This window comes from Physeter macrocephalus, chromosome 8, assembly GCF_002837175.3.
Source record: "Physeter macrocephalus isolate SW-GA chromosome 8, ASM283717v5, whole genome shotgun sequence".
Lineage (NCBI taxonomy): Eukaryota > Metazoa > Chordata > Mammalia > Artiodactyla > Physeteridae > Physeter > Physeter macrocephalus.
In genome coordinates this window covers 32,141,687-32,163,976 of record NC_041221.1, presented here as the reverse complement: position 1 = coordinate 32,163,976, position 22,290 = coordinate 32,141,687, and the positions used below count along the sequence as shown (strand labels likewise).

The window sequence follows — 22,290 nt, the reverse complement described above, 5'->3', positions numbered from 1 at the left end:
GTTGATGCATGAAAATATTACCAATTTAAATATTCGGGTAAGGTGATAAAATTCAAATGGACACTGCTAAAACCTGAATTAGTAACCAGAAAGATCGAAGAGGAGGCAACACTGTCCAAGAGAACATTGCTTTCTCCATCACAGCCTCACAAGGTGAGCGGGGAGGTGGAGTCGTTGTCCTTGGGCACCTCCCTGCCCCTCTGAGTCTTGTGGCATTTAGCTGCCTCTCCTGGTCCCTATCATCTACCAGCCCCCCCTTTTTGTCAAAGTCTTGGGAGCACTTTCTCTATCCATACTCAAAATTATAACTGGAAAAATTCAATGCCCATAAAAGCAAGTGGGCCAGCGCTTCAGACACCCAACACTCAATACCCCACAGCGATCTCCAAAGCAAATCCACATCCTTAAATGACAAATGGGGTTATTTGATACCCTGCACCTCCCTAATCCTAGCACTTATCACCCTGTGACCGCTCTCCCATTTAGACTGTAAGCTCTGTGAGGACAGGGATTTTTGTCTGACTTATTTGCTGCTATATTCCTAACTGCTACCAGAGTGCCAGACACAGAGGAAAGTTTAGATAAAAATTTGTTAAATGAAAAAAAAAAAAAAGAAAAAAGAAGGAGAAGGAAGCAACATAGAAGAATGTTTCAGAGTTCGACTCAGGAAACCAGTTGCCTCAATATGAAACCAGGTTCCTCTGCTAATTATGTGTGAGTCCATAGCCAAGTTCTTGCTCTCAGTGTGTTTCAGCTTCCTCTTTTGTCAGATGGAGATATGGAAGCAATTCTTACCACTTCATTTTTATGAAGAGAGATCAAAATACAAAGAAGTTGAAAACATGCACAAAGTGATGCAAATTATAAAGGACACAATGAAGATAACTAAGAATTAAATAAATCAATGGATGGAAAAATATTAATGAACTATCTGAAGGAATTACCTTGAGTGAAGGAATATATGGGTTTTAGATCCAAAAATATGTATCGTATCCCTAACTTGAGAGATAAGAAATAATTTTACAAATTTCCAGACAATGAATTTAAATTGTACAGAGAATAATCAGTGCTGAAGTACTCATTTGCAAGATTACAAGCTAATAGTTCATGGACCTTCTTTTAGTGACATTTCAAAGAAACAACTACAATAAAATACATCTCTGCCTATTTAAGATGACACTCATACGGCAATTAGGGAAGGGTATTTAAAAATACTGAATGCCTCAGAAAATATAAAAACCATGTGTCAATTACAGTAAAATTCTATTGACAAAATATTTGGAGCTATAGCGAACGAACGAAAGTAAAATAAAATAAAAATAAATTTCTGAAACAGTAAAGACAGTATAAAACAAACAATACCTGATTAAATATCAAACAGAAATAATGATTTGAGTAGCATATATTCTCATAGAAAAGCAATAATGATAATAGGCTATATAATATTTCTTAAGAAACGTCTATGAAATGCACTTTGAATATTTTCAGTAAGAATATACTCATGTATTGTATTGAATTAAAAATGAAATAAAACACTTAAAATACACACAAACACACACACACACACACACACACACACACACACACACACACAGAGACTCAGCCCTATCCCCTCCCCTGACATTTTACATGGGGCTGTCCAGTGTGTTCTCCAGCCTCACACTGTATTTCTGTTCACCACCATTCGTATTCTCCTTTCTTAGAATGCTTTCCTCTAAAAGAAATTCTACAGTCAGCTCTTAAGTTAACATTTTTTTTTCCTGCCATTCAGTCTTCAAGGCATTGTCTGCTGTGTATGAGACAGTGATCTAAGCTGTCCAGATGCAAGGAAATAAAACACATAGCTCCGGCTTTCAAGTGACTCTCCATCTATTTGGGAAAATAAAGATGAAATGAACTGTAACTTGCAATTGAAGGCAGTGAAATGTGAGTTACTTTAGAGAGATCACTGAAAGTCCTATAATTAAAAGAAGTGGAACATGATCTGACTTTATAGGATAGAGCCCATTCCCTCAGGTAGAGCGGATCAGAGAATACTTTTCAATGAGGTGGGGAATGAAGACAGCATAGAGGTGACAGAAAGCAACATTAGTCCTAAGAATCTAGCCAGGGAGATGTGGCAGAGCAGAGACATGAGCATTTTATCACTATTAAAAACACTAAATAGTAAGCACTGTGCTGTATTTTGTACTCTTGCCAAACAAATAAGATATTCTGCCATTAATTCTTTAGTTGCTGTAGTACCAAACTGTGGCAGGTAGAAAAATTTTTGCTAAGCAACCGTCTTCAATATTTATCTGGAAAGTTATGACCCCTTACCTATTAAATAAGAAACATTTTGATTTGGAAAATAGCCAAGTGATGGATTTCTATTTTTTTAACAACATATACAGCAAAACGTATATTGTAAATACGTCTTTTGAGAATGACCTTATTTTTATCATTAACTAATATACTGGTAATAACACAATTTTATTGAAAATTAAAAACGAGTTCAGATGATAAGTTTTAAGTTACAGCATTTAAAAATTATATTACCTTAAAACAACAAGGAAAGCATGATATGTTTTCTGATTAAAATGTGGTTTTTTTCTACAACCATCTTCTCTTTAAATTGTGATAGGTAAGCTTTTCATCTTGGCATCAAAGAAATCCATTGTATAATTTCAACTTTTTAACCAAATATCTATTATAAATGAACTGAAGCCATAATGTCATAAAGTCTGTGAGTCTAGGCTTACCCCAGGAGGGTCTGTGCATACAGTACCTTTGTTCATTCATTTTGTAATAGAAAAGTGTAGCCTAATCCACCAATATAAAATCATCATTAGTCTCCAAGTCTGTTCTGCTTCATGATCTTTATGCTGCCTCTTGAGGGACTAGGTTTGATTTGATGCAGGGAGATTTGCCAGACTAATTCCTAGGCTTAATTCCGACTGTCAAGTGCATTTGTAAATCTTACAGATTTTAGTAGGAGAAGAGATTATTTTTAACTATGTATATGTTTGTATCTCTGTTTATTTTCAGGGTTCTAAATCACATTTCATGTGCCTTTCATATTGAAAACCCTTATCGTAATTTAATTGACAATTTGCTATCAAGAACATCTACTGCTCATATTTGTCTCTAGGTTATCTTCTTTAGATACATGTTTTCCACTTCTGTAGACATTTCCAGTCTTTAAAAAAGAATGGGCTCACTAACACAACATTGCAAAGCAACTATACTCCAATAAAAATTAATTTTAAAAAAGAAAAAAATGAATGGGCTCAAATAGCACATTCTTTTTATTTTTTTTATTTTTTATTTTTTTTTGCTGTACGCGGGCCTCCCACTGCTGTGGCCTCTGCCGCTGCGGAGCACAGGCTCTGGACGCGCAGGCTCAGCGGCCGTGGCTCACGGGCCCAGCCTCTCCGCGGCATGCGGGATCTTCCCGGACCGGGGCACGAACCCGTGTCGCCTGAAGGCATCGGCTGGCGGACTCTCAACCACTGCGCCACCAGGGAAGCCCAGCACATTCTTTTTAAAATAGTGAGTGAACTGCACCCAAAATGACCATTTTAAATCATATTAAATGGAAGATTCTGTAGACTGTCACTTTCACCTTGTGGCAGAATTTTGAAGATTTTTTTCCCCTTGGTTTTATTACTTTTTATTATTTCCTTATAATATTACTTTTAAAAGTGAAGGTCCTATTATACATAAGCTTTATCATTTTTAACAAAATACTTAATAACCATTGTCAGAAAATACTGATTTTCCTTGTGGCTGTTTGGGTTTGGTGAAGGAATATCTAAGTTTATGTTGCATTGATTTTAAGATAAGGAATATTTTCAAATTTGACTATGAACTGTTAAGAAGATGTCTTTTGGGGCCTTTTCGTTCAGATTTCATGGTCCACTGATAGTGAAATGCAGTGTTTTAGTCTGATACATATTGGAAACCATGAGAAATTTTACATTTATTTTGTACTTCTTTGGCATTGTCAGATCCCTAGTAGTTGATATTCCCATCATTTATTTTTGTCCTTCAAATGAGAACTCACAGCTGGTATTGTAATGTGCTTAATGTCTCTATAGATTATAACCATTTAAAATTCTGTTTTTTTCCACAGGGCTTCAAGAGACCATTTAGCATTTTTTCTCCCATTCCTAAATAAAATAGCACATGCACAGTCTGTCCTGAGAATATGGTTGCAAATGATGCCTCAAACAGCCTCTAGGGGGTGTGGGAGCACCTGTGCCCCAAGTCACTACTGTCAGTGATGCAGCTGAGACACGAGACACGTTGTTTTTGTTCAGCTGCGAATCTCCTTTCTCCTCCCGGTCAAGTCTCAGTCTTCACTTATTAGCATTTACCCAGTCATACTCGATAGACTCACACTATCCTTTATGGGAAGGCAGAGACTCAAAGCTTGACTAGTGAGAAGGCAAACAGTCTGTAAGCCATCATGACCTCAATATGGGAAAGGGTGACTTGCAAATGTAGTGGTTTGTTTTAGTGAGTCTTTTGCTCTAGATAGAAAAATATGCTTTTATTCTCTCCTTAGTGATTTTAACCTCTGTTGACTCTTTTTTTTTACTTTCATGTATTTTTTTTCTAATGGGTTTGTCAGCCCACACCTTATCACCTTCTTATATTCCTACTCACAGTGACAGCAAAAAAAAAAAAAAAAGGAAAACAGAACAAAACAAATAGCTGACACATATTCTAAGCAATAAAAATAAGACTAATTTTGCCATTCTGTGCCAATTTGTTTTGCTTTCCTATTGTGAAAATGTAGGTTACACTCTTTTGCCTTAATTCCTTCCTTGCTCGGAATCACATAAATGCTGCAGGAGTCATCAACTCTACCCTCTGCCTTAAGGGGGTAAAATTTATTTAAAAACAGATTTTTAAATAATTTTAATAACAGGAATATGTGTTTGCTTTTTCAGTCTCTCTAAGGATTTATCTTTAGAGTTTCCTTCAGTGTTTATAAATATCATGACTCCATAATTTATTGTACTTGACTCATCCATTTCCTACTAAAAATGTAGTATTTATTTAAGGTATGTGATAAATATTGGGTAGAGGGTTTCTGTTGAAATTCATATACTTTATTTTTTAAATTTTTTTGGGAAACGCCTGTTCTCTGTACTTCTACAGTTTCTGCAATTATTATATTATTGTGACCTGCTTATGAATTATTTTAGATTTTGGGTTGGGTTTCTACTTAAAAAGCTGTTTTTCTTCTTTATTACCCTTTTCATCTAAACTAACACTCTTATGCAAATTTATATGTGTTTTTCATGAGCAGATTTGCTGATATTCTTCAAGATTCATATTTTTGTTTCATACGTATTCATGTTCTTTTTTTACATCACAGAGTCTTGTATACATAGATAGACATAATTAATAGCAGAGAAGGTTGAGCAGTTTTCAAATGTGGTTTTCATATGTTGATAAGAGATGGTAGCTTCTTTTCAGAAAAAGCTGTTTTCCTGCTGTGAGTGGAGGAATAGCGCTCAAGAGAAAATGGCAAAATAAACTTAGAATAGCTAGCTAGTCTATGGCATCTGATAAAATATGGATATTAATAAATTGATTACTAACCTCCTCCTCTAACTAACTTAGAGTTACCCTATATACTTATTGGGGTCACTTAAGATGGTTACAACTATTTACCAGCATTGTTTATGAATCTGAAAGCAGAGTCTTTAGACAATGTATGGTTGTATTTATCTGGGATTTAAAAAGCATCAAGAAGGAGTGTGGCAGGTGGTCAAAGGGGTGACATTCCAGGGTGCAAATAGGAACATAATGACTTATTGGATCATGCATTTGTGGTTTGGCAGAAACACAAGTGAGGCCAGGAGAATGTTTACAAACTTAAATGAACTTGCAGAATCCAGTTGAAAATTGAGATTAGGGCAATTCTAGGATTAAAAGAATGGAAAGTCAGGAAGCAGGAGAAAAAGAATCAACCTTCATCAGAGAGCATGAGGAGATCAAGATAGATTAGTTCATTTTGGTTTTAATTTCTTAATACATGTCAATATAATGAGGAAACTGTAACAGAAGACAGGCTCCTGCTGAGTGTAGTTCAAATCATTATTTATCAAGTACCTGTTATGTGAAAGGTACTTTGCAGGAAAGCAAAAGAGCGTTGTTTCCTGCATGGGCTCTGATGATAGTTAAATTAGGAATGGATCTTATTGCTGCTGGAAGACCAGATAAAAATGAAATGCTATGAAGCCATGCATATTTATCTCTTTGGTGGAAGTTAAGTTTCTATCTCCCAGCTTTTTCTTCAGCTTTAAAAAAAAGTTTAGTCCAATTACAGAGCTACATCTGAAGATCTCAAATGTTTCTGCTATTGTGATAGATTTGGAAATATTACTTTAATAGTCTGCTAGGCTATACTTGAGATACAGTTTACCTTTATGTCTGCATGATCAGATAAGGAATCCGTTGAAATGGCAGGGAGGGTATGGGCATCTGATAATTTAAGAGTTTTGAAGAGCACATGATTTTTTTTTAAATCAGTTAACCATAAACATAATGATTTATTTCTCAATTATATTCCACTGGTCTCTATGTCTAGCTTTATGGCAGTACTACAAGGTCTTGATTACTATAGCTTTGTAGTCAGTTTTGAAATCGGAAGCGCGAGTCCTCTGATTTTGTTCTTCCTTTTCAGGATTGTTTTGACTATTCGAGATTCATTGCATTTCCATTTGAATTTAGGATGAGATTTTCCATTTCTGCAAAAAACACGATTGGAATTTTGATAGGGACTACATTGAATCTACTTTTGGTAACATTGTCATCTTAACAATATTAAGTCTTCCAACCCATAAACGTGGGATATCTTCTCATTTATTTAGATATTTAATTTCTTTCCATGAAGTTGTGTAGTTTTGGGTATACAAGGCTTGTGCTTTTTTTGTTAAATATATTAAACATTTTATTCTCTTTTATGCTATTGTAAATGAAATTTTTTATACATCTTTATTGGAGTATAATTGCTTCACAATGCTGTGTTAGTTTCTGTTGTACAACAAAGTGAATCAGCCATATGCATACATATATCCCCATATCCCCTCGGATCTTCGCGGACCGGGGCACGAACCCGCGTCCCCTGCATCGGCAGGCGGACTCTCATCCACTGCGCCACCAGGGAAGCCCCCCTCCCTCTTGAGCTTCCCTCCCACCCTCCCTATCCCACCCCTCTAGGTTGTCGCTAAGCACCCAGCTGATCTCCCTGTGCTATGCGGCTGCTTCCCACTAGCTATCTATTTTAGATTTGGTAGCGTATATATGTCAGTGCTTCTCTCACTTCTCCCTAGCTTCCCCCTCCTCACCCCATGTCCTCAAGTCAATTCTCTATGTCTATGTCTTTATTCCTACCCTGCCACTTTTTTTTTAGGTTTTAATACTTTCCAAGATATAAGGTAGTTTTGGACTTTAATGTAGGATGTGTTTTTGCCCAAGGGAGTGTTTTAAAAGCATGCCTTATTTTAACTTAAACTGTACTACAGTTTATGAAAGTAGCACAGAGATTAGAACCTTTCAAGATCTTTCAAACTGTTGAACAAAGAAATAATAGAGCACATACTACTAGTTCAAGATAATTATATCTGAATTTTAGAAGCACTGTGTTACTTGTATTATACAGTTGTATTCTGTAGCCTTCTGTCCCTATAGAAATGTAGAAGTTGGAAGTGTATCTATCTACACAACCTTGTATTTTACTGTAATATTTTTTATGTGAAAGATCCCCCCCGAAGTCCCTGGACTTCCTATAGTTGCAAAAATAAAATTTTGTTATTGTTTTTCAAAGGACTCAAAATTTCAATTCTTTCACAGTCATCACAATGCTATTTGTAAGTATCTCCACGATTCAGCTATTGTATATCTCTGCATGGCAGTCTCCCTGCTTCCTCCTATATGTGTCCATGTCATTTTCTGAACAAAATGGGATATGCAACAAAATAAATAATACATTGTCGTCTATTTTGAAAGGCTAAACCATGTTCAAGGCTATTTCCACATTGCATCAAAGTTATAGTTGCTGGGAATGTCAGGAAAATATTGATTATATTCCAAAAGACATTAATTACTAACAGAGTTTCCCAAATTTTTCTTTAAATTTCTAAGTCATTTCAGGCCCCTAAATTCATATAAGACATGTAGAATTTTCACACTGTTTGTTTCAAAGATTCTTCATATGACATACTTTTCTAACGCTTTTATCACAGTCAAGGTCTTCTAAACTGGGTTAAAGTATCACTTTTAAGATAGTAGACCCAAATTTATGCGCTGTATTCCAATGAAGTCTTCTCAATAAAGATCTGCATAAAAATTCCATATCATTATCGAATCCTTCTGAGACTGTTTTAGATCTATTGCCTCATCGCTGCATTCAGATAGTATATGTATTTGAAAATAATAGATATTACTCAAAATCTCTCCCATATGATACTTTTCAAAGTTACTATCTGACAAATATCTTTAGTTCCTGTCTTCTTATTAGTTTAAGGTCTTTGTGCTAGCTGTTCAAAATCTCCTTAAATTTTAATCCAATACGTTAGCTATATTAGCTTGGCTTCCAAGTGTTCTATAATCTTCTGTCTTCATCCAAACTCTTGACAGTTAGAATTAAGAACCATACTTGGGTACACATTATTAGATTGTCCTTTATTTGACATTGATAATTAGCTCTTCTCATCCACAGATTTTACATCCTGCTATGGTTTCCCTTATTCAATTTATATTAGTTTTTTATCCAGTTTAAAGTTATGCAAGGCTTTCTGTAATACTTTATTTTTTAAACGTTATATTTCAAGTTTAGAGATTTGTTGTTCTTCTTGTCACCTAAAATTTCAGTTTCAGCAAGACAAAGTTTGTTCTTATATGTATATTTATGTGTGTGTGTGTGTGTGTATATATATGTACACACACACACACACACACACACACATATATATCTTCTTATCCCTTTCATTTTATTTCAAAGTTTTCTTGTTCAAGTTCAGCGAGCCTACTGCCAAGTACATTTTTTGCAGTTCCAGGGAGGTACACAATATCCCTTGTCAAGAGTTCATTATTCTGCTGTGCTAAGCCTTTCTGGGTAAGAAGCTCTTTGCTTCCTGAATCCTCTTTTCTTTTCAAAAGTCAGACCTTCAGCTGGAAAAATGAAAGAATATTGTCATGTCTCCATGTGTGAGAGCTTTCTATTTGAGAACTTAAAATGCACTAGAAACATATTCAGGCTTTCTTCTTGTTTCTCGTCATGTTTCTGATTGCATTTCCGATAATTATCTTGAAAAAGAACATGCTTCCAGATTAAGAATGTAAAGTGGACACGAGGCTAGAGCCATGAAAGAGAGTCCCCATCTACCCTGCATGTTATCATGTCTTTCCACACATTATGATATTCACTGAGACCAGGGACCAGTGTCTTACATCTCTTCTTCAGAGGACCGGCAGTGAGATTCTCAAACGTGTTTGTGCCTCTGAGCACATGTTCATACCTTTTCCTTAGGCTAAGGAATTGTGCATATATGCAAGTTTATATTAATCATGAAGCAACATCCTACACCTGATAGATGTGCTTACTCAAAGTTCAGGTTTCCAGGAGAGTACCTGTGATGGCTATACTCTTAAAAACACACGTGATGCAGTTTCTCCTCTCTTTTTTTCCATCATTCTGAAACCTGCTTCAGAGTAGGCAATCGACACACTTTTCTTTAAATTTCTCTTCTTCCAGGTGAGAAAATATTTTTAATAACTTATTAGATTATTTATTTATGTTCTATAACAAATCTTCAACAACTTATACATAGGTATGTGCATATATGTGTGTATATAACTTAAATTTATGTATATAATGTGTATTATTCATGTTTTATTACCTGCCTTATATTGAATATTTGAAATATTTATTATCTTTCTACTGCATTAGTTTGGCAATGTACAACCAAGAGAATATAGCAGTAGGGTATTGTATCATGACTATCATAAACATACTCATAATTTTAAAAATTCCAACTTTCAGAATAAGAGAAATTGATAGGAGAAAAAGAATCCCTAGAAGTAATTGTCTAATGATTTACTGACTTTTTAGTGAAAAGTAATTAACTCAGATGTGTAGTCACAGGCTGGATGCTCTCGGAAGCAGGCTCTGGATTGGAGTTTAGGGGCAGGAGGTTTATTGGCGTGTGCTCTCATGATCGACACCTGTGGACCACAGTGGGGGTGGAAGAAAGAAAGGCAGAGTGAGCAACTGAGCTGCCGTGCAATTTGAATGTGTCCATGGCTGACCCCATGGGAAAGCTCTGGAACTAAATTTGCCCTTCAGTAGTTTCTGCATTCAGCAGAAATGGCTTGACATTTATAACCTTGCAGCAATGAGTCATTGGTTATGTGCTGCCCCAGGAAAGTGTAACCTTGGGTCAGGTGGCAACCTACAGTTCGGGCAACGAGTCACTTCAGGCAGGGGTTCTGAGCAGCACATCCAAGTGTGGACCAAAAGGGTCTTTTAGCTAACAGACACGGAAGCGGGACTAACGATGCTAAGATAAACATTTCCTATGTGCACCTGAGGCATCAATACCGATTGGAAGTGAACTGGTGGAGAAGAGGCAGTAGGACATCCTGGTTTTGAGCAGGGTTCTAGAATGTATTGGGGTTGAAGCTTGATTATTCACTAGCTCTGTGATTTGAGGCAATTTATCCTCTGGGACTGAGGTTATTTATTTGAAAATTATTATTCCTAATAAAAATGATTTTCCCTAAAATGTAAGGAATTTAACATCCTCTCCCTTATAGGGTTGTGCGGACTGATCAAAATACATCATGCAATCATTTACTTTAGTACATAGCATTTTAAAAGCACATAAAAAATGTAATTAACTTTTTTTTTTTTTTTTGCTGTACGCGGGCCTCTCCCTGTTGCGGCCTCTCCCGTTGCGGAGCACAGGCTCCGGACGCGCAGGCCCAGCGGCCACGGCTCACGGGCCCAGCCGCTCCAGGGCATGTGGGATCTTCCCAGACCGGGGCACGAACCCCTGTCTCCTGCATCGGCAGGCGGACTCTCAACCACTGGGCCGCCAGGGAAGCCCCAAATTAACTATTTTGTTCATCATTAACTTACCCATGGTGTGCCCACTATAACAAGAGTGCTTCAAATCGCAAGTTTAAAAGTTTATCAATTGATCTGGTGTCTCCATAAATACATTATCTGTACCAATGATTCTTAAACATTTTTGTACATTAACCTCACCCGAAGTTCGCTAAAAATATAGCTGTCTATTTCTATCACTTATATCCAGAGTGACCAGGTTTGTGGTAGGAACCCCTGGCTCACCCCGAAGTCTGGTATCCATGTATCCTTTTCAATCCTTTGGCCATTGTGCCCATGCCCCAAATGCTTATCGCTTCCTTCCTCCTCTGTCATCCACTCTTTCCCCTCCCCTTCAGTCCAGGCCCTATTAACTTTTCACGCAGGTTTCTCCATTTGAGAATGAGTTTTAGTCCCTGGTTAATAATCTCCCCTTCACGTCCCTTTATCCATTTCATAAACGGAAAAGAAGTCACACATGCCCATTTTATCCATTAAAGGAACTGTGAATCTTTAATGGCGGCTTTACTAAGTCCATGTTGTTCTGCTTATGTCTGTCATAGATAACACAGCCAGCATTCTGACAAGGCGGAGGAGATTTAGTCGAACTATTCAGGATGTGTATTACGTCCCCATTATGATCTCTGACGGTGGAATCCCCTCTCTCAGCAGCAGCAGTACCCTCACCATCAGGGTTTGTGCGTGCGAGAGAGACGGGCGCGTGCGGACCTGCCGTGCAGAAGCCCTCCTGTCCTCGGCTGGCTTGAGTACAGGGGCCTTAATCGCTATTCTACTGTGTGTTGTCATTCTCCTAGGTAAGTCATTCTAAATCTTAATGTGTGATGACGATTCTGAGTGTACCCTACAATGGAGCGTTGGAAAAGAGAGCGAAAGAGACACACAGAGAGAGAGAGAGAGAAAGAGTCATTTTGACAAAACTTTGGAATTAGTAGTGCTTTACGTGATAACAAGACATAACTGTTTCTTTTAATCAACTCTCTCAATACCATAGTGAATCTGGAAATGATTTGGTTCAAATGTGATGAAAGAGTTGAAATATTAAAAGAAGGGGTACAATAAGAGAAATCTTTCTGGAAAGGACCTATTTTAGAAAGAATTGATATTAAATATTCTAAATTTCCTATTGAAAGGGCATTTACAATTTATTTCAAAGAACATAAGTGACATTACTCTGCAATGAATCTAACCACCAAATAAAAGGAATAAATTTCTTGTAGAAATTTCTATCAGTCTAAAATGAGTTTATCATCAACCTCAGCTGGATTTTAAAGGACTAAATATAAAATAACTTTTGCCTCAGAGATATCAAATTTTATTAAGTTAAAACTAATACATTTTTTAGTTTATTTTTGCATTACATTTTATTTTAATAGAAAATAAAGTAATTTCTCTAATTTTATGTTATCTTTTTAATAGTTGGAATCTTATCACAACTGCATTTGAAACTAATATTACTATAATCTCTTTAGAATTGCTATACCAAACAAGAAAGGAAATCCAGATTTTTTTTATAGGAAAGGCAGATGTAAATAATCTTTTGCTTTATAGTTTAAAATGGGTACGTATATATTTTTCCAGTGTTTCCTCTCCCTCTAGTTTTCTCTTAGGAGCCTTATCTTTTCTTCTTTTCTTGCTACTGTGCATACATAAGGAAAACAAACAAACTATGTACTTTGAGACACAGATATTTTTGCAAGGAATATCCCTTGTTTTGTTCCTGGGTTAGAAGACAAATTACCTGTTCAGAGGAGTAGAGATCAAGGTGGAATGAGACTGAGTAGAAAGGATGTTTAGGCAGGGTCGAGGCAGGTTGGGGTAAAATGGCAAAAATGGTGGGCTTTGTTCTAGGAGTTTAAGGAGAAGTTGAAAGCAGGGGTGTCCCATCATAAAATTTGCATGTTGAAGAAAGATGATTATGAATGAAATGGAGAACAGATCTCATGCTGGTAAACAGAGCAGGTAGGCAAACCGACTAGGAATATGACACATTTGTCTCACTCAGATATAGCATAATTTGGACCAGTATACTTAAAATGGAGCGGAAGAAAGATTGACAGTACCAAGATGTTTTAGGTGAAGTCAAAAGTGATCTTGGAAAAAAAAAAAAAAAAAAAGTGATGTTGGGTAATAGGCTGCAAATCACAGGATGGAAATATTTACCAAAATCTTTACTGAATGCTTATTGGAAGTACCTGAGATTCCATTTGAAAACTGCAGTGTTAATTATTTCAGGTCAGTGAACAAATATTTAATATTTATGACGTGTCTTTTCTTGGAACAAGTTTCCAAGGGCTGAAAGTAAAGTAGCCAAAAATTAAAAAAAAAAAAAGTGATCTTGTATAAACTGGTTATGAGGCTGAGTTAGAACAGTATCAAAGAAGACTTTTCATCTCTTGCTGAATGTGGGCCCTGATCTTCCCTGAGTTGAGGGACACCAGAAATGCATTTTGTTGATGTCACCAAGCAAGAGTCTCTAAAGAGGGAAAGGGTAGACTAGGACTGAGCTGTGATAAACTACAGTGTGATCACTAAATCAAGAAGCATGCGATAGCAGAGAGCAAAGGAAAAATCACAGAACAAGGAACAAAATTAGTAAGGTATAATATCCTAAAACAAAGAAAATAAGTGCATTAAGGAGGACAGAGTATTCAACAGTGTTCAAAGCTGCCCAAAAGTTAAATAAATTGAGTAGCAAAAAGTATCAATTGCACTTAGCAACTTGGAGTGCGGAGGTTTGATTCACCATAATAAAAACTATTTCACTGCAGTACAGTCTTTTGCCGAAGTGTGGTAGAGATGGTAACTGGGAAAATCAGGCTATCTTGATTTTATTAATTTATATATTGATTATTTATATATATTTTAACTGCTATTTTCTTTAGAAATTAACAAATTACCTTTTTGTCTTGAAAATGAAAACCAAAATATCACAAACCAAAAAGGAAAACAAAACAAGAGCAAAACCCCGAAGAATAAACAACTATAAACATTGAACCCTTTAGGCTTCCTAACTGAAACTGAAAAGAATAGAACTCAGTGATTTTCATAAGTCAATTTTACTTCAATTAAAACAAAAACAAAAACAAAAAAACACTCTGACATTACTATAAGTTCCTCCAGAGGCCTTATTCTGAAAGATATTTCAACTGGTGGAGGCATGTTACCTTTGGCTTTTGTTTTCATTTATCATCATAAAATTATGTTTGCATACTAAAATTAAAAATCTTTAAAATTGAAAGATGTCAATATAAGGTACATTTAGGCGTACTATATAAAATAACATTTTATTATTTCATGAAACAATACATCCCTTTAATTGACTTTATGAAAATGTTGTTTCCCCTTTGGGGTAAATAAGAGAACATTTCTATATTTTATGCTGTACCTCAGGGCTAATGAAACAAAGTTTCTATTTGATATGTTTGCTCTTTCAATTTTCATTGAAACTCAAATGTGTCCTTACAGTTTTATCCAAAGGTTGCAGAATTTCTTAAGCTTAGATTTAAACAATCACAAGTTATAATGTAATGTATATTTTTCATGGCATTTTAAGGGTTTATATTGTTATTCAGAAAATATCTGACCCACAGACTTGGATCGAGTCATTTGTAGTTTTGAAATAATGTTGGTTAATGTGTGAGCTCATAGGTTTCAAGGAAAATATCAACAACGTCAGAGGTAGCAAAACTTTTAGAACTTGTAATTCTGAAATAGCATTCAACCTCAACAGCTAAATAAATCATGACGTTAATCTTTTAATACTGAAAAGTTTTTTACTTAGTAGCCGTTTGTGAACATGACTGTGACTGTGGAAACTCAGCCCCAGTTTTGCCACTAATTAACTGCGCGATCTCAGGACCCATGAAGTCTCTTGCTTCTATTTCTGAATCTATGAAAATAAAGTTTCAACTAGAATGACCTTAGAGTCATCTGTAAACTTTTGTGGAGCTTATTTATATTTTATTACAGGTTAAATATGATTCAGTATTTTACAGTTTGGTCAGACATCTATGTATATATTGATTACCAGAAGATGGTGCTTTCAAAACCAAAGGGCCTAACTTTCAATGGTAAATGTAAACCTTGTGAGTTGAGTTATGTTTTGTCAGGATTACCTTTTCAGATCCATTTCAAGGAATGGATGGAAGAGAATTTAGAGTGAGCCATCATGATGCAATCAGAGTTTGGGGCCAGAGGAGGGCATTGTCAGAGTCCTCTTTCCCTCCCAGGGATCTGACATTTCTTTCCCAACCCACCCTATTACTTGCCAGAGGGACCAGAACTGTTGTCAGAGTGAACCAGTGCAAGAGACCATTGAATCAGGATCTGCATCAGACCTCTTCCAGCTACCTTTGTATTCCGTGCATCACATATAATCTGCTGACCTACATGAATCCACCACATAGTTTGCTCCTATTCTTGGATGTAAATTGCATCGTAAATAGGGATCAAGGTGGATGTGGTGGGAGGAGAGTGAGGAACTAGGAGAGGCGGTGGAATTGATGAGAAGATAACTGCCAACCTGTTTGCCATGAAAGCTGTTTTAAATGACCTTGTGGGCTCCCCTGAGTTTGAAAAATTGTTTCAGTGAGAAGTGTCATGACCAATTATGGCTACAGAAGCTAATCAAAATCATCTCCCTGACTTGGGCCACCTCATTCTACCAAGTTTAGTACTCACATATGATGGTATAAAAAAGAATCAAGTGATATTTAGGGGTAAACAAATCTGCTATGAAAAGTAGTTTGGGGGAGTATGTTAGGAGTCAGTACATAATGTATTCAAATGCAAGTTGTATGTCAGTTTTAGTTATGAAAACTCAAAGCCCCTTAGTACTCTAAGCACTGACATGATAATTTAAGTAAGTAAATATAATATAGGAGAAAACAGAGAGAAAACTGTTTCCACAAATTTGAATTCCTTTATGAATAGAATAAATTACCGACACAATAAATTTGTTATAATTTTCTTATATAAAAAGAATCACTTGGGTTTAAAATCCTGGCCAGACATAAAGAGAAAGAAAAGAAATATACTAACCAAGAATAAAATATTCATTAGAATAAAGACATCTCAAAAATACTACAATTAATTCATTTTATTCCAGACTATGTAATCAAATTTGAAAATACCAGAAATCATTTATAATATAATTTTGAACAAAGGACAAGCTCTGTACCCCTCTCTCTTTTTTTTTTTTTTAACAACACCATGGCTCTATCATATTATATTTGCCCAGATGAACCACTGAAAGAAGTACTACCCTGTTATACACGTATGGTTTGATATATTGTGGGAGACTCATTTGAATATACTTAAGAAAACTGTTTCCACAAATTTGAATTCCTTTATGAATAGAATAAATTACTGACACAATAAATTTGTTATAATTTTCTTATATAAAAGAATCACTTGGGTTTAAAATCCTGGCCACACATAAAGAGAAAGAAAAGAAATATACTAACCAAGAATAAAATATTCATTAGAATAAAGACATCTCAAAAATACTACAATTAATTCATTTTATTCCAGACTATGTAATCAAACTTGAAAATACCAGAAATCATTTATAATATAATTTTGAACAAAGGACAAGCTCTGTACCCCTCTCTCTTTTTTTTTTTTAACAACACCATGGCTCTATCATATTGTATTTGCCCAGATGAACCACTGAAAGAAGTACTACCCTGTTATACATGTATGGTTTGATATATTGTGGGAGACTCATTTGAATGCACTTATTTGCCTGCCAGTTTGTAAATAGGGATTTAACTCTCAAATTTATATGTATGATTATTATCTTCACTTATTCTCTTCAAATAAATTGGCCTTGGGATTTTGGGGGAAACATTTAGTTTGTTTTTCAAACTTTAAAAAATATTCTCAAGCAAAATTAGGTGTTTGGTATTATTATTAATAGTAGGTGTATTAGGGGCAGTAAGTTGATTTTAAAAAATATTTAAAAATTATTTTCCTAGTGAGACTATTACTATTCATGAAGATTCACTTAACCCAGTGCCACATTATCACTCTCACAGAGTTTATTATTTTGTTCATCCACATAAGAATTGTTTACGGAGTATCTGCTGTGTGCCATTTGCTCCAGAAACCTCTACTGAACAAACACGATTGTAAAGAAATTCATTAGGAGTGTACCTTCTCATTCATGCTTCCACATTCTTCTCTGAATTGATTTGAATTTGCATATGACTAAAGGGACCTTACGTCTGTATTTGTCCTGATCTCCTGATGTAATTATAAAGGAAATCCCCTTCCACCCTTAAAAAGTGTCCCAGATTGTACGGCTATTTATAAATTGATCTTTATAGTAAATAGGTATGTAACAAATCTATGAATCATTTGTCACTGGCAAGTAACTCTCTTTGTCTAGAAAAGAGATAGATGTAAAACTCTAAATTCAAACTTACCTAGTATCTATATTTTGAATCAACACATATATATCAGGAATATTTTCTTAAATTTGGGGAAATAAGCAAATAGAAGCTATCATAATAATAAACCCAGCATTATCCACTATGTTTCATTAGGCAAATATGATACTGATATTGGTGAAGGATGTAAATTACCTCCATACTTCGATAATAGTATTGATCACATTCTTCCTGTTATACATGCACATAAAGTCCCTTGGCATCAACTACCAACCATTTCAACATAAGGAAAATAACTTGATTTATTGACAAAAGTAAGAAATTTTACTATAATAAATTAGGCAGTCTGTAGAAATAGATGTTTGGATCTAGAACAGCCTCCTCAGTTAATCATAAAGATGAGCAGAGATATATAGTGGATGATAAATATAAACCTCTGGGTAGAATGGAGTGCATTACTTGAGGATACTGCTTGGGCCACTGAATTAGAAAGCTGAAGGCTGGATTTACACGAAAATAAACAGTGAGGTATTAAATGCATATTGATGGCATTCAGTGAAATGTTTCTTTGTTGTTTTTTGTTTGTTTGCTTTTCCCAAAAAGAAAGTGTAAGCAATGTGAATGGGAAACTACTGTATTCTGTAGCAGAGCATTTATGAAGCCGAGCCACAGGCAGCGTCAGCATTTCATTTTCTGCTTTTTCTGTAATCACTCCCTTTCCAACACAGTGACTCACTAATTCCCCATGTCTACTATAATCTCCCCATTGCATTTCCCCATTACTTAGGCAGTATCCTCTTATTCCATACTTTTCCAGATGATTCCCTGACCCTCCCTAAAGATGTTTTGTCTCTTTTCTCTTTATTCCCACAGGTTCCCACTTGCCTCTTGTATGCAAAATTAGCTTCTTCCCAGTATACTGTGACCACCTCTTTCCACATATGGTAGATTTCCCTCTCATAATTATCCTTTCCACTTCTGGCTTGAATATCTATTCCTCTTTCTCTCTACATTTTCAAGTCTTAAAATCACATATACACTATGACATCTAGTTCAAATACAGGCAAAGCTTATCTGTATTGTTTATGGGTATACATAAAAAGGGGTTAAACTATAAAGAGAAGCAAGGAAACAATAAAAAAAAAGAAGAATAGAAGTTATTTTTTAGAGGGGAAGGGTAAAAGGGTGGATTTGAGGATGTCAGGCATGTTCTTTATCAGAGAATAGGTAACCTGGTGTTCGCTTGCTTTCTGACCATTTGTTAAAGCTTACATATAATCAGTATTTCCTGGTAAAATACAGTTTACAGCCATAAATAAATAGATAAATAGACAAAATACAGTATAGAAATGTGAGTTTTGTATAAAAAAATATATATATATATGTAGGAGTTTCTGTGTGTGTGTATGTATACACATACACCTACAGATATATAACGTGGGACATACTTAAGCTATATATATGTATAAGCTATAATATACTTATGATATATATATACACACATGCTATAATATGTATAGCATAAATATGTCTTATGCGTAATATTGGGACAAATATCTAATATACTTAATGTGTTCATAAAATATTTGCACATTGCATGAGACATACTTAATTGTATATTACACATATATATGTATGTGTATACGTACACATATTATATATAGTATGTAATACGTATGTGTACATATATTATACATGTATTTTTGTTGTGTTTCATCTCATATTATACATATATAATACATATATATATTTCTGTTGTTATTCATATCAAATTTACATTTAATTGGGTGTCCTGCATTATTTGCTAAATCTAACAACCCTACATTCCATTTGAATATACCTCTCTGATTATTATTATAAGGAATGTTTTAAATACTAGTGAAACTTATCATTGTTATCATAAAGCCTCAATTATCAGCTAACCAAGAAGCAAACAGTCTGTAGAGATGAAGTACAGGGTATTGAGCCTAATGACATAAAGTAGAAATATCTTTCTATTTAGTAATGGTTTACTACCATCAAATAGAGTAATCCTAAACTATTGAAAAACCACCAACTCAAAATACCCAAGACCTATTTCTATTGATTTATTCAACGGCTACAGCATTATTGATAATAAGAACCTATTCACTGCTTTCGGCTAAGTTGCCCTAAGACACACGGCCAACAGGTCACTCAGTTTCTTGTTCTATATTTTTAAAATAATGAAGTTGAATATGGTAATGAAAACATCATCATCTTTGGTGTGAAAAGTCATAAACTACAGCCCAAGGTTTTCCACCTGCCGTTTGTGTGGTCTTACGGGTACATGGTCTTTACTCATGTAATCTCTCCTGAGTCTCAGTTTCCTCATTTTAAAAATGAGGAAATCCCCAGCTCTGCTTTGAGGATTAAGTTAAAAAGTTCTGTAAAGAGCATTGTGTGCACACAAAAAAATCCTATGAAACATAAATTATGCACAAATAAAATAACATCTTTTGCAGCTTGATAGATAAGTGCAATAATTAATGCCTGATAATATTATTCTAAAGGATAATGAACAAACGAGATGTACCATGTGAAATATTCCTGCTTTGATTTTCTACAAAGCATCAAAAGGAAAGAGTTAAAGATAGGGGCTCCTTCTTCCTATTTTACAAAAACTATCCTGCCTTTAGTGTACTCCTTAAAAGGATAAGTGTCTATAGATTGACTCCCACACAGAATTATTTTTCCAGTCAAAATTTCATATTGCTTTTCCATCATCTGTTTCCCTGACTGAATGATTAGACTTCATCACCGGTCACGAATCCTGAAGCCATAGCCTGGCAAATGAGAATATCACAGCGCTCTCCAGAAGATCAGCGATTCCCAATGTTTTGTAGAGATAGATAGTCGTTTTCTACATTCTTCAAGATGTTAAAAACTCTTGCGGTGGCATTCACAGAGTGCAGAGATCAGGGCTGTGTTACAGCGTAAGCCTAAATGGAATGTAGCTGATGATAGTGGCTGAGAATTGCTGATGTCCAATCTCCAGGAAAGTCCTTCTTCTTCTTCTAACCCTTCATCCTCTTTCCGTTTTTCCTTAGCAATTGTAGTACTTTTCATCACCCTGAGACGCAGCAAAAAAGAGCCCCTGATCATTTCAGAGGAGGACGTGCGGGAGAACGTGGTCACCTATGATGACGAGGGGGGCGGCGAGGAAGACACCGAGGCCTTTGACATCACAGCCTTGAGGAATCCGTCTGCTGCCGAGGAGCTCAAGCACCGGAGAGATATCAGGCCGGAAGTGAAACTCACCCCCAGGCACCAGACGTTTTCCACCCTGGAAAGTATAGATGTTCAGGAGTTTATTAAGCAAAGACTGGCTGAAGCCGACCTAGACCCCAGCGTCCCGCCTTATGACTCTCTGCAGACTTACGCCTATGAGGGTCAGAGATCGGAATCTGGGTCCATCAGCTCGCTGGATTCAGCAACCACACAATCAGACCAGGATTATCAGTACCTTGGAGACTGGGGACCCGAGTTTAAAAAGTTAGCTGAACTCTATGGAGAAATAGAATCTGAAAGAACAACTTAGGGGGTCAATTCTTGCAACCTTCTAGAATTCGCTTCCTGAGCAAGTGGAGATATAACCTCAGCAATGGCAAGGAAGAAGCTTGGAAACAGTAGTAGGAACTGAGCAAGCAGAGCACAGCTACTGTAGAAACAAGTGCCCTTTTCATGATCGAAATTGGGTTATTTAATCGGAAGAAAGTCAAATTAAAAAAAAAATACAGAGAAAAAGCTATTGTTCCTTGTGTATATTTTCAATTGCTCAATAAAGTCTGTGTACTGTTTAATGAAGAATACCTGAATTAAGCCAAACAATGACATTTGTTTCAATATTTTGTGATTTCTTTTCAAAAGCAAAACTGAACAGAAAGTTTCCAAATCACTTATGACTCTGATTTCTAGGGGTGGTACACTGCAAAATGAAACTGGTGAAGTTAATCACGACCTCTTTTTCCACTATTTTGGGTGGACTCTTGAGACCCACACCCTGTCTTTGTGACACATCTCATTAGCTTTGTCTTGTGTTGAAATGACACGAGGTATTTCCAATATACCAGGCCACTCTGTCATGGACTTGTATGTACCATTTTCCTTTGCCCTCCCCACTTCTTTTCTCCATATGAAATTGATGAGGCATGGAGATTTGCTGCTTGCACTATGATGTATGCAACCTCTGTGCACCAGCTGTGCACTGCTCTGAATCACGGAGACTGCTGTCTCTGTCCTGCCTGTCCCCCTTTATTTTAACAGGAGAACCCCCTTTTTTAAGTGGATAGAATGAATATTTTAAGCTATACTCAGATCATCGATGTCAGGGAAAGATTTAATTAAAAAAAACAACAGAACCTACAAACCTTATCCTGTACAGAACATTGAGGAACTCTATACTTTTTTTTCCCCGTTTGTTTTAGTGCATTTACATTAGCAATTCTGATCATTCCTGTACCTAAAATTGGTTGTCAAATATTTGATGATTGGTTTATACTTGTCTAATTTGCTTATTTTTAACATGGCAGTCATTAAAAAAAATGAACCTCATATGATAACTATGTAGTCTGAAAAGACTATCCTCCAACTTACATAAACTTCGTAGACTTATGATTGACTTGCCTTTATTCCTCACAGAAGCTCAGACTTTCCCCATCTCACTGATTGATTAGCCCTCTATGTTTGAGACCCACAGAAAATGTGTAGGGCTAGGAGCAAAAAAATAGGAGTTTCCCACTTATTATTCTC

General features: G+C 35.8%; 1 protein-coding gene across 1 annotated transcript in view; it reads left to right on the top strand.

Moving 5' to 3' along the window:
• CDH18 (cadherin 18) overlaps window positions 1-21,079 on the top strand; it is a 498,169-nt gene extending 477,090 nt beyond the window's left edge. Inside the window, exons 11-12 of the mRNA XM_024121138.2 lie at window positions 11,671-11,922; window positions 20,589-21,079. Coding sequence (XP_023976906.1) covers window positions 11,671-11,922; window positions 20,589-21,079 — 743 coding nt within the window. The remainder of the gene's footprint in view (window positions 1-11,670; window positions 11,923-20,588) is intronic.
• The last annotated feature ends 1,211 nt before the right edge of the window (window positions 21,080-22,290 follow it).